We start from the raw sequence: 13,986 nt of genomic DNA on the forward strand, positions 1-13,986 counted from the left end.
GAGGTAGTTTCGAAAGAACTATGTATATTAATAGATGCAAATAACTGTATGATTTTTAAACACCTTCACTGTATTGTTTAACTGTCTATATAATAATTTTTTTTTAAAAAGTCAATTATTAAGCACTAATACCAAAATTATATTCATTAAACTCCAGAAAAAAAACGTGCTCAGAATAGTTTGTTGACTTCATTTAAACATTAGCCAACTAGCATTCTGTTCAAACATGCAGCACCTCTTGAATGATTATTTCATACACATGATTATAATATGGGTTTCCAAAATCAAACTCAGGGAATATAAATCTAATATTTAGTGGATCCAAATGACGAACAGTTCAAGTATATAAATAACCAATCCCCTCCCTATATCCTTTTAAACTTAATGCATTATATGTGCTCAGAACATGCAGGTATGGAAACCGTAAAAGGCGACATGCCCCAAAATGCAAACCCCCTTGGTCTATCACTGCACTTCCTCCTATACTGAAAGTCTGTTTAAATAATCTTATTATATTATTTTAATGTGATTTTCTTCTTTATATAAAGTACTTAGTGCTTGAAATTCATGCTTGAGATTTCAATTATTTCATATGAATGCTAAAGAAATCCATAGCCTGGTGAAGTCAATGAAGCTGACTATGATGGTACTATCAGGTTCTTTATATAAAGAAGAAAATCACATTAAAATAATATAATAAGATTATTTAAACAGACTTTCAGTGTAGGAGGAAGTGCAATGATAGACCAAGGAGGTTTGCATTTTGGGGCATGTCCCCTTTTGCGGCTTCCCTACCTGCGGGTTCTGAGCACTTCTGAAGTTAGTTCACATATAATGCATTAAGCTTAAAAGGATATAGGGAGGGGATCGGTTATTTATATACTTGAACTATAATATGGGTATGACACATAAAACAATATCTTTTCATAGACATTTTTGATGAATTAATTATCCTGCTTGTCCTCAGGAAAACAAACAAAGGCACATACCTCATCATGGTCAATGTCTGTGTCACCAGTGATAACAATGCGTTTCTCAATCCTTGTTTCAGGAACCCCATCTTTTACTGTCTGCAGGTCAAACCATCATAAGATAACTATTAATATGATTCTATATATGAAGAAAAACACCACATAATAAACATAGAAATGCTATTATCTGGCAAAACCCAGTCTGAGGGAACTCGGCAGTTAGCAATCTGTGCTACAAAAAGAATATTAGGTTTGGGCAGGATGGCAGCCCCTGTGGACTGTAGCAATAAAATTATTATTAACCTTCAGTCTATGAAGTCTATATTATTATTAATTGTAAATCCTCTACTGGCAAATTAAGGACAGAATATAAACTACAGTGTTGAAATGAGAAATTGAAATAATTTCCTAGGTTTAAGAGTGAGGTACTTTCCTGTCATACCATTTGGAGATACTATCCTCAGATTTTTTTTTTTTTTTAATTCAATGTTATTTTCATTCTGTTTCTTTAGAGTAGGAGAGTGGATATTACTAAGCCAATTACAGTAGTACCTCGGTTTACGAATGCACCGGTTTACGAGTGTTTTGCAAGACGCGCAAAACATTGGCAAAATCGGTGCCTCGGAAACCGAGCTTGCCTCGATTTGCAAGCGGTGCCCCACGCGATCCGGCACCCTCCCCCCACGATCCGGCATCCCCCCACTCGCGTTGCACCCCCCCCACTGCGATCTGAAATCCCCCAGCACCCATCCGAACACGCTGCTTACCCCCATCTGGCTGTCGGCACTGGCACCAACGCACAGGACATGCCGGTGCCCGAAGATCTGCATCTTCTTCTTTGCTCAAGGCCTTCGAGTTCACGCTCTCTCCGAGATGCTCAAGGCCCAGCAAAGAAGATGACACAGATCTTTGGGCACCGGCATGTAATGTGCGTTGGTGCCGGTGGCCAGATGGGGGTAAGCAACGTGTTCGGGTGGGTGCTGGGGGATTTCAGATTGCGGCGGGGGGGGGGGGGGGGGGCGACGCGAGCGGGGGTATGCCAACGGATTGCGGGGGGGGGGGGGCGATCACGCGGGGGGCCTTTGGGGGGAGCAATGCTGGTCCTCGGGGGGTGGGGGGGTAGAGCAGCGCTGCTGGTCTCGGAGGGGTGGGGGTGGGTGGGGACGTATCAAGCGAATTTCCCTTATTTTGGTTTACAAGCATGCTTCTGGAACGAATTATGCTCATAAACCAAGGTACCACTGTACCTGGTAATCCCACTGACTGCCAAACTAGGCCTCTTTGCATAACCCTATGTTTAGCTGTCTGTCCCATATAAGATATTCAAGAAGGATGTTAAAATATGGTTCTTTGGCAGTGGCGTACCTAGCGTATGTGACACCTGGGGCCCATCATTTTTTGATCCCCCCCTCATCTACATGAAAAATATGTTTTTTAGTAACAATCCACATATCGCACAAGAGTATACCTAGGAAAAGGCAGCATCTTAAACACTGCAGTGAGCACTAGAACACCAACACATACATCGTAAAACAAACAAGCTAAACAAACCAGATCCTGCACAGTCAATTGATCCTGTACAGTCAATGCCAACAGAAACCCATGTCCTTTTCATACACACAGAACAGAGATACACCGTCACCCAATATGGAATAATCACAAACTAAAAATAGAAATATGTAGACAAAAGTTAAACTGAACCACCAAGAAACCAGACCCTGGATACAATGCAACACCACAAAAACAGTAACACATGTCCTCTAATACAGTGCAAAATATAAAGACAGTAGATGTAAATTTGAAAAAACTGATACATAACAATCACCACTTTACAAATTAACAATAGAAATAAAACAAATAATGAGAAATAAGAAAGTAAAGCAACAAAAAAAAATCTTTCTACCTTTTGTCATTTCTGCTTTAATCATCTTCTCTTCGCTCTCTTCTTTCTATACAGCATTTGTCCTCTCTCTCTTCCATTCAACATCTGCACCCCCCCTTTACCCCTTCCACCCAGTTTCAGCCCTCTCTCTCTACCCCCTTCCATCTACTACCCACACTCGGTCTTCCCCTTCTATCCACTATCCACTCTCTCTCTTCCATATGGCATCTTCCTTCTTTCTATGTCCCTTCAATATCCTGTGCCCCTTCTCTCCTTTATACATGATTCATTTCAGCTTCACCCCTCTCCATTTTTCTGTCTCCATCCCCCCCACTATGCTTTGGCATCTCTCTCTCTTCTCCTCCCTTCCCACTCCACACCATGGTCTGGCATCTCTATCGCCTTCCCTTCCCTCCCTCATTCCCTGGCCTCTCTCTCCCTCCATGCTCTGGCACCTCCTCCTCCTCTGGTCTGGCATTTGTCTCCTTAGTTTCCTTTCCCTCCCCCATGCCCTGGCATCTCCCCCCTCCCCATCCTTCCCATGGACTTGGCATCTCTGGTTCCTCTCCCTTGTCTTCCTTCCTTCTCCCTCCTTTCCTCTCTCCCCCCCAATTGGGTACAGCAGCAGCAGCAGCATTTCTCTCTCCCCCCCATCTCTCTCCTTCCAACTCCCCCTCCATTATCTGGCATCTCTTCTTCTTCCTTTCCCCTGATCTTGCATCTGTCTCCTTCCCTCCCCCCATGCCCTGGCATCTCTCCCTCCCCCTCCATAGTTTGCTATCTCCTTTCCTTCTTTCCTTTCCCTCCTTCCCATGGATTTGGCATCTCTGGTTCCTCTCCCTTGTCTTCTTTCTCCCTCCCTCCTTCCCTCTCTCCCCCCTCCTTCCCTGTGCTGCAGTAGCATTTCTTCCCTCCACTTCCCTGTGCAGCAGCAGCATTTCTTTCCCCACCTTGCCTGTGCAGCAGCAACATTTCTCTTTCCTGCCCTGTGCAGCAACAGTGTTTCTAGCCGGTTCCTTGCTGCAGCCGGTTTTCCATTCAAAGCCGCAGGCGACTACGTCAGAGGAAACGCTTCCAACGTAGCTGTGGATCATGTGAGGAGCCGACGGCTGCAGCTTTGAGCAGAAAAACTGCTGCAGGGGAGCTGGCCAGAAGCTAAACACCTACTGGAGGAAGCACAAGCTGGGCCGCGGACACCCCTGATTTAAAGTTTACTGATGCTGCTGCTGGTTAAGGAAAGCAGCAGCAGCAGAATAGGGAGGGTGGCCAGCTGTGCACCCCCTAGGGGCGTGCACCCGGGGCGGACAGCCCCCCCCCTGCTTCCCCCTTGGTATGCCACTGTTCTTTGGCTTTCTTTTCTCCAGTTAGTTTTAGCTTGCCAACTGTTCTAAACCAAGGTTAGCAGTCTTAGGCAACTACTGTAGTATTGACAGAATGTCCAGTATTCTCCCTAGCATCTTTTAGCTGGGTGCTCTGCCCGGCTAATTTAGGTGAACACCCAGCTGTCTTCCTCCAATGATACACTTCCCCCTCAGGAGTAAGTAACATTATGAAAAATAAGTTCTGTGCTGGCATTTTCTTTTATGCTACATCCCCTTCCCTCAGAGCGTCTCTCCCACACTCCCTTTGTTACAATGTAAACTGCTCAAATAGTCCACTAATAAGTGGTATATCAAAAATGAAAAAACATGAAAATTTCCACTCTGTTAACACAATTTCCCTCTGATCTGGCATCTTCCACTCCTCTCAAACCAAAACTCAACCCAATCCAACTTCATCTCTAACCCCCTCCCGATTCAGCATTTCCCCTCTTTCCCATCAAACCCAAACTAAACACCCCTCCATCTGGCATCCCGCCTTCTCTCCGTAAATACTAACCCCCTCTGGACTCTGCATATCCCCACCCCACCCCCCGGTCAAACCTATTCCCTTCCTCCACTCTGGCATCTCCCCCCACAACACACATATCCAAATCCAAATTCCCCTATTGATCTGGTATCTTTTCCTCTCTCTCTCTCTCTCCCCCCCCTCTCCCCTGCGTCCTACCTTAACACTTGTCTATGAGGTCACTGGAAACAATTCACACAGATTGCCAGGTATCAGCCCCAAAGCTTTCTAGTGGCTATGTTTTGCTCTCTCTGCTGCAACTCCCTGTTTCCGACAGGGAGGGACATGGCAGATGGAAAGAAGTTGCGGCAGAGGGAGTGGGACGTAGGAGAAGCAAAGTTTTGGGTGTTGTTCTAAACTTCAGAGACAGGTTTGTAGGTAGGACGCGGAGATGGGGTGTTTGAGAATGAGTGAGAGAAGTCGGGCCGTGGATGGGGAGACTGGGGTGAATGGAAGAAAGAGGAAGAGATGTCAGACCATGAGGAGGGGGAAAGAGAATGAGAGAAACAGAAAGACCTGGAATAAAGGTGGGAGGACTAAAAATGTTAGCAGAAGGAAGATAGAGAGAGGGAGAAACTTGAAACAAAGGGGAGGCAGAAGAGAGGTGGGGCAGATGTTGGACTTGGGGGTGTATAGAGGGAAGAGAGAAAGACTTTAGAGAGGTGGAAAGATTCTGAACTAAAGGAGGAAGGGAGGGGGAAGGAAGGAGAGAGAGAGGCAGAGAAATATCTGGAAGAAAGGAAAACAAATGCTGGACATGCAGGAGGGGTTGCAACCAGAAGAAAGACAGAAAGAGACAGACAGAGATAGAGAGAGACCTGGACCAAAGGGGAAAGACAGGAGTCAGATGCTGGACTATGGGAGGTGCAGACAGAAAAGACAGAAGAGGAGAGACCCTAAGGAAGAACACAGAGAAGCAAAATCATAACAGAGGAGGGGGGAGAAAGGAAGAAAAAGGGTGGAAGAGAGAGGAAGAAAAGTTGGACTCATGGAGGGACAGAGAGATGTTGGTTGGGGAAGGGAATGAGGTCCAGAGGAGAGGAAGTATGCAGGAGGCAGAAAGAAAGAAATGTTGAATGCACATTCAGAAGGAAGTCCAACCAGAAACTACCGTATTTTCACGCATATAACGTGCACGTTATACACGATTTTTACAAACCGCGCATAACCGTGTGCGTTATACGTGTGAGTGCGTTTTACAACTTTTTTTTTTCAATCCGATCCGGCATCCCCCCTGCGAACCGGCATCCTCCCCCCCGCTCGCGTCACCCCCCCTCCCCCGCGATCCTACATCCCCCCCAGCATTGCAAAACATCTCTTACCCGATTGGGCACCGGCACCGGCACCAGCACCAATGCACAGGATGTGCCAGTGCCAGTGCCCGAAGATCTTCCCTCATTGGGTTGGGCATATAACGCGCATGGCTATACACGGTTTGTAAAATTGTGTATAACGCGCGTGTTATATGCGTGAAAATATGGTAAATCTTTTACTTTGGTGAGAATTTGGAATGGACTTCCAGATTCTCTAAGACTGGTAGATCAATTATTTCAATTTCAAAATAAGTTTAAAAACCTGGTTGTTTTCACAATAGTTAATTTGATTTTAGCTGTCGTATAGTAATTTTAAGCAATTCAGCATACTTTTTTCTAACTTCTTCCATCCATTTAATCTAACCAATTTCTGTTTTTATCCCACAGTTTTTACTTGTTATGTTTCATTTTTTAACGAACTGTAAACCGAGTCGAGCTCCTTAGGGAATAGATTCGGTATATAAAATGAAGATTAGATTTGATTAGATTACTGCATATATAAAATAATGGAGTTCTTTTCTGAATGTTATTACTTTGTAAACCACTTTGATTCTTTGGTATTAATTGTATATCAAATTTTAATAAACCTAAACATATTCAAAAGACCTTACTAAAATCAAATTTTAGCCAAATACAGACTAATCAAAATTGTCCCCCTTTCTAAAACTAACTTTGTGGACAAATGGTGGTTGGGTAATAAAAGAGGTATGGTCAAAACATTCCATTGGTAAGCTTTTAAAATTTAGCCAGGCAGTGAAATATTTTTTTCTACCCAGCTAAATCTGCATAGACTCACCATCAACGGATTAGCATCTCAGCCCTAAAATGTAACCACAACTTCAGAGCAGAACAAGGAGAAAAGTACTACTCGTAATGATCCAAAAGAAAATGTTCTCTTTAAATCTCAAAACCAGTGTGCAATGGAGAAACCACATTTTTTAATATTACCTTTGTGATATGTGTTGTCATAGTAGTAGAAACCGATTCAGAAGTGATTGTTTGTGCACCGATCAATACACCAGACTCGCTGTCTCCACTGCCATCCATCTTTATAAAGCAAAATGAAGACAAAGTTATATTGTTTGTCTAGAACCACTTGTAAATTTTTTGCTCATCTTTCAGTATTTATTAGAAATAAAAATAATGAACCATCATTGCATTGTTTTGAAACAGAAAGAATGATTTATTTTGTCATTATTATCCGCTTACAATTGATTAAATAGGATCATAGATGGCCACTGGAATAGAAGAACTGCAATTGACATTTTATATATTTAAGCTTGTGATTGATAGAATCATAAGACATTTGAAGTTTATTTATTTATTCATTCATTTATTTAGCCTGTCCTCCCAAAGGAGCCCAGAACGGGTTACAAGATTACATTCACTGTATAAGTGTGACTTTTATATTTTTAGCTTGCTACAAGAAAATATTATTATGTTCATTTTTTGTATTTTAACACAAGTGGGGTAGTTAATAAAAAGAGATTAGGTTCTTACCTTGGTAGTATCTACTCCAGTAGATAGGGATGATATGCTAAACCATAGGGTTATCCATCTGTGCTCGCAAGCATACTGCAGAAGATGTCAATCACAGTTTTTCAACTCCTCCTCCATAGTCTCTGCTGCCCCCTTTAGTTTGTACTAAAACTGGCAATAGCCCTACAGAAGACAGGAAAAGGAGGGATACAGGGAATTCGCCAAACCCAGGTGTCTGATCTGGTCAGAGGAATTTAAAGCAAACAATGAAGAAACAGTAAAATAGTTAAGACATTAGTAAAACTCTGAGAGGAAAAATAAATTCAAAAAACAAACAGCCTGAACATTTATGAAGCTCAACCATTTCTCCTTTGTAATTCTATTTACAGTTTCTTCCTAATCCAATAGTCTGACCGACAGAGAAATCTTAGCTATGAAGCTGACCAACAAGCCTGAGGTAGAAAGCAGGCACATCAGATAAATTGCTGGGTGCAGGGGAGGGGGTTTACAACATACCATCCCTATCTAATGAAAAGGATATTATTAAGGTAAGAATCCAATCTCTTCTTCCAGTGCAATAAGGATGGTATGTTGAACCATAGGGATGTACCTAAGTCATCCCCAAACTCTAGGGTGGGCTAGATAAGCCTGCTCGTACCACCGAGGACCTAAAAGTGGCATCCTCCTGTGCTGCTATGTCCATCCTGTAGAATTTGGTGAAGATATTAAGGGAGGACCAGGTTGTTGATCTACAAATCACTTCGGGTGGAATTGCCCGAGATTTATCCCACGAAGAGGCTACTCTTCTTGTTGAATATGCCTTTAACTAGATAGGTGGTTGTTTGCCACAACTGATGTAGGCCGAGGAAATCACTCTACAAATCCATCTAGATATGGTGGCCTTAGAAGAGGGTCTGCCCTGTCTTGCCTAATTAGTTAACATGAAAAGATGATCCGAGAGACAAACTCATTAGCGACCACCAGGTAATTCAAGAGAACTGGGTTTCTGGCCCAAAAATATCTAAGAAAAAGAACAATTTAAATTAAATCATTAAATTATAGTGATTGTATGTTTGGACAGACTGGATGGACCATTCAGGTCTTTTATCTACCATCATTTACTATGTTACTAACTCTCCAGACATCCAGAGCCTTTCAGGCCTTCCTTTCTGCTTGGACCCTGTGGGATGAAATGCTGATAGTCTAACCTCTTGGTTAAGATGACTTTCGGTAAGAAGAAGGGAACCATATGCAAGGTCACTCCCACTTCCATGACCTTGAAGGACGGCTCTTTGCACAACAGCATCTGCAATTCTGAGACTCTTCTGGCAGAAGTAATTGCTACCAGGAAGACTGCTTTGACTGATAGATCCATGAGAGAAGCTTCCTGTAAGGGCTCATATGGGGCCCTGCTGAGTCCTTTTAAGGCTATATTGAGATTTAGGATGGAAACGGATCTTGGATCGGTGGACTTAGTCTCAGGGTGCCTTTCAAAAAAACTATGTCCAGATGGGCTGCTAGCAAAGTTCTCTTTTCTCGGCCCCAGAAGCATAAGAGCCCTGACACTTGAACCTTAAGGGACGCCACTGCCAATCCCTTGTCAAGGCCCTCTTGCAGGAATAATAGCACCAACAAGATTGGGGCTCTAATCGGCTCTAACTTTTCTCTGTTGCACCAGCAATGAAATGTCTCCCACACCTTAGCATATGCTGAAATAGTTGTTGGCTTTTTGGCTCAAAGGAAAGTAGTAATGACAACTTCTAAATATCCTTTCTGGACTAGCGCTGCATGCTCTAGAGCCATGCCATAAGACCAAAGTGTCCCAGATCTTCTAGGGTAATCAGCCCCTGTGAGGGCAAATCTTGGTGCACCTGGAGTCTGAGATTTTGCTCCTGCTGTACCATGTACCATTGGTGCTTGGGCCAATCTGGTGCTGCCAACCCGGCCAGGGTGGGAACACATATAGCAGTCTAGTCTCTAGACATAGTTGAACCAAGGTGTCTAGCCCTGCACTTCTGGGTTTACATCTTTGGCTGAAGAACTGAGTTGCCTTTTTGTTCTTTGCAGTTGCCATGAGGCTGAATGTCAGACAACCCCATCGTCTTACAATGGCCTACAGCCACTCTTCTGAGTCTAATGTGTATCTTCTGAGGTAATCTGCTTGAACATTGTACACCCAGGCCACATGCAGATGAGCAGACTAGATGGGCCATTTAGCCTTTATCTGCTATCATGTTTCTATGTTTCTAATCTTGCTGGGAACAATAGTAAGAGAAAGAGGGATCTCCCAGCTCTTAAAGAGTGCATCCTGAAAAAGAGTACAGAGACAACTTAAGAAGTTCTGTAGGAGGCTCATCATAATCCAAAGTATCCAAGATCTGCTCTAGGCTCAGTATCTGACTCCAAGCTGAGAGTATCTGCCTCAGGAAAAAAAAGAAGGAGATGGATTTGAAGGGATCCCATAGGATTCTGGAGCAGATAATGTAGGCTCACACTCAGTATCAGTAGTGTGAAGACAGTTTAAAATCCATATCTGGTACTTCAGAAGATTCTGGATTAAGACATGTCGAGAAGAACTAATTTAATGAAAAGATGAGGAATGGAGAAGGCCACCGACTCATGAAGAATCCATTCTGTGATGTTTCACAGCAGAGTACAGGAGCCTTCTGCCATGCAGTATGCGGTTTGTCTGTGTCACTGCTAGTCTCATGGCAAGAGCAGGCCTACTCAGGGCAGTCAGATTGTAGGTTTTTGGGAACACCGGATCAATGACATGAAAGGGAGGGGAATTGGTACCATGATGATGTCAGGAGATCTCAATGTTCATCGATGCTTTGAAGAAAAAATTTTAGTCGGTACCTGTGGGCCTTTATGTGCTATGTTCAGCATGGGCTGGTACCGAGGGATTCGATGGTAGCATAGGTGATGCATGCATCTTAAAAATGTCACAGATATCCCTCTTGAAGAAGCCCTTCAGTTAATCTTGGAAGGAGTGCACTGGTACCATTGCTCTTCCGTTAGTACCATTGATGTTTTTGAGGGTAACATAATGCGAACCTAACGGATGTAGCGGTATATAAGAAATAAATTACATTACATTACATTACATTACATAGTCCTCCGATGTTGAACAAAATGAATAGATTCACAGGTACCATATGCCTTGAAGTGGCACCATAAGTGCAGCAAGGTATTGAAGTGTTGATACCAGAAGAGGCAGAACGCTTCAGAATTGATAGCCTGCATCGAGAAAGATGGTGGCGATGAAAGGCATGCATCAAGAGACTCAATGCTGAAAATGTTTATGACACTAGGGAAGATCTTGATGTATGAAGAGGAGGCACTGGTATTGCATGCTGGTACCGAAGGTACAACAGGTATCGAAGCGTTGTTGCCTCAACTGATGATGTGCTTCAGAAATGATAGCCTGTATCAAAGAACGATGGCATCGATGAGAGACATGCATCAAGAGACTTGATGCTAAATATGCCAAAGATGTTAATTGATGTCGATGTCCACCAGTACCGACAAGAATCGGTACCACAAAAAAGTCCAAGTTGCTGGAAATCTGACTCCAAGCCTAATATTCTAAAAGAGAATAACATTTAGAAATAAGAAAAATTTTGTTAGTTTGTTGTTTTTGTTTTTTACTTTTTCTTTACTTAGTCCCAGACTCAGAAAAGCAGAAGAAGACGATACCGTGGTGGAGTAAAAAGAAGACTGAAAAGCCGTTGACAATGTCAGCAGAGGCAAAGACTTTATGATTGCCAAAAGGCCTCTCACACTGAAAACTATTTTTATTTGGATTTAAAGAAATAAGATCAAAAATAAAAACGAAGAAGTAAAAATTGAAAAAAAGTGAAGCGGGAAGGCAACTCAAGGGAACAAAGTTCAAATCAGGCACTCGCACATGCGTGGTGCGGGCAGTCTCAAAGCTTTGCTAAAAGCTTAAAGTGATAGTATACTTTACCACTGTCTGTACCGGGCTCTGTGGATGACATCACCCCACATATGAGAATATGCTGCCTGCTTGTCTAAAAGGATAAAAGGAGGCAATGTTGGACCAAGAAGAGGAGGGAAGGTAAGAGAGAGCGAGCAATGTTGGACTTATTTTCAGCCTTGACTTAAACAGGTCACAGCAGTTTGAGCCATTTTTAATCTCCCAACCTTCTGAAAGAAGCCAAGAGAGAGATACGTTTGGCGAAGGCACAGGCGGAAGAACAAATGGCTAAAAATGTAAAAAAGGGAGATAAAAATTTTTTCAGATATATTAGTGAAAGGAGGAAGATAAAAAATGGAATTGCTAGGCTAAAAGATGCTGGGAACAAATATGTGGAGAGTGATGAGGAGAAAGCAAATGTGCTAAACAAATACTTCTGTTCTGTGTTCACAGAAGAAAATCCTGGAGAAGGACCGAGATTGTCCGGCAAAGTTACATGAAAAAATGGAGTAGATTCTGCGCCGTTCACGGAGGAGGGTGTTTATGAGCAACTTGAAAAACTGAAGGTGGACAAAGCGATGGGACCAGACGGGATCCATCCCAGGATACTAAGGGAACTCAGAGAGGTTCTGGCGAGTCCTATTAAAGACTTGTTCAACAAATCTCTGGAGACGGGAATGATTCCTGGGGATTGGAGGAGAGCGGATGTGGTCCCTATTCATAAAAGTGGTCACAGGGATGAAGCAGGAAACTACAGGCCGGTGAGCCTCACTTCAGTTGTTGGAAAAATAATGGAAGTGTTGCTGAAAGAAAGGATAGTGTATTTCCTTGAATCTAATGGGTTACAGGATCCGAGGCAACATGGCTTTACAAAAGGTAAATCGTGCCAAACGAACCTGATTGAATTTTTTGATTGGGTGACCAGAGAGCTGGATCGAGGACATATGCTAGATGTAATTTACTTGGATTTCAGCAAAGCCTTTGATACAGTTCCTCATAGGAGGCTGTTGGACAAACTTGAAGGGCTGAAGTTAGGACCCAAAGTGGTGAACTGGGTCAGAAACTGGCTGTCGGACAGACGCCAGAGGGTGGTGGTTAATGGAAGTCGCTCGAAGGAAGGAAAGGTGACTAGTGGAGTCCCTCAGGGTTCGGTGCTGGGGCCAATCCTGTTCAATATGTATGTAAGTGACATTGCTGAAGGGTTAGAAGGAAAAGTGTGCCTTTTTGCAGATGATACCAAGATTTGTAACAGAGTAGACACCGAAGAGGGAGTGGAAAATATGAAAAAGGATCTGCAAAAGTTAGAGGAATGGTCTAATGCCTGGCAACTAAAATTCAATGCAAAGAAATGCAGAGTAATGCATTTGGGGATTAATAATAGGAAGGAACCGTATATGCTGGGAGGAGAGAAGCTGATATGCACGGACGGGGAGAGGGACCTTGGGGTGATAGTGTCCGAAGATCTAAAGGCGAAAAAAACAGTGTGACAAGGCAGTGGCTGCTGCCAGAAGGATTCTGGGCTGTATAAAGAGAGGCGTAGTCAGTAGAAGGAAGAAGGTGTTGATGCCCCTGTACAGGTCATTGGTGAGGCCCCACTTGGAGTATTGTGTTCAGTTTTGGAGACCGTATCTGGCGAAAGACGTAAGAAGACTTGAGGCGGTCCAGAGGATGGCGACGAAAATGATAGGAGGCTTGCGCCAGAAGACGTATGAGGAGAGACTGGAAGCCCTGAATATGTATACCCTAGAGGAAAGGAGAGACAGGGGAGATATGATTCAGACGTTCAAATACTTAAAGGGTATTAATGTAGAACAAAATCTTTTCCAGAGAAAGGAAAATGGTAAAACCAGAGGACATAATTTGAGGTTGAGGGGTGGTAGATTCAGGGGCAATGTTAGGAAAAGCAATGTTACTTACCGTAACAGTTGTTATCCAGGGACAGCAGGCAGCTATTCTCACTAGTGGGTGATGTCATCAGACAGAGCCCCGGTACGGACGTCTCACAAGCACGTGTTGCTTATAGAAACTTAAAAGTTTCTAGATGCCCGCACCGCGCATGCGCCGGTGCCTTCCCGCCCGGAGATCCGGGCGTGTCTCCTCAGTTCAGGTAGCTAGCCTGAGAAGCCAACCCAGGGGAGGTGGGTGGGACGTGAGAATAGCTGCCTGCTGTCCCTGGATAACAACTGTTACGGTAAGTAACATTGCTTTATCCCAGGACAAGCAGGCAGGTATTCTCACTAGTGGGTGACCTCTAAGCTAACCTCAGTGGGATGGAGGGGGAGTTGGCGACTTAAGAGAATAAATTTTTCAATACTGTTTGGCCAAACTGTCCATCCCGTCTGGAGAGAGTATCCAGACAGTAATGTGAGGTGAATGTGTGAACCGAGGACCAGGTGGCAGCCTTACAAATTTCCTCGATTGGTGTTGATCTGAGGAATGCTACTGAGGCTGCCATTGCTCTGACCTTATGGGCTGTGACCTTACAAGGAAGTGATAATCCAGCCTGGGCATAGC

The 13,986-nt window shown here is 43.6% G+C and overlaps 1 protein-coding gene across 10 annotated transcripts in view; it reads right to left on the reverse strand.

The window, feature by feature from the left end:
- Positions 1–13,986, reverse strand: part of EPB41L2 (erythrocyte membrane protein band 4.1 like 2) — a 451,080-nt gene that overhangs the window by 22,223 nt on the left and 414,871 nt on the right. For all 10 annotated transcript variants that reach the window (XM_033936201.1, XM_033936204.1, XM_033936198.1 and 7 more), the window contains 2 exons: positions 7,002–7,100; positions 990–1,070 (listed from right to left, as the gene is read on the reverse strand). In XM_033936201.1, coding sequence (XP_033792092.1) covers positions 990–1,070; positions 7,002–7,100 — 180 coding nt within the window. The remainder of the gene's footprint in view (positions 1–989; positions 1,071–7,001; positions 7,101–13,986) is intronic.

Source organism: Geotrypetes seraphini, chromosome 3 (assembly GCF_902459505.1).
Source record: "Geotrypetes seraphini chromosome 3, aGeoSer1.1, whole genome shotgun sequence".
NCBI lineage: Eukaryota > Metazoa > Chordata > Amphibia > Gymnophiona > Dermophiidae > Geotrypetes > Geotrypetes seraphini.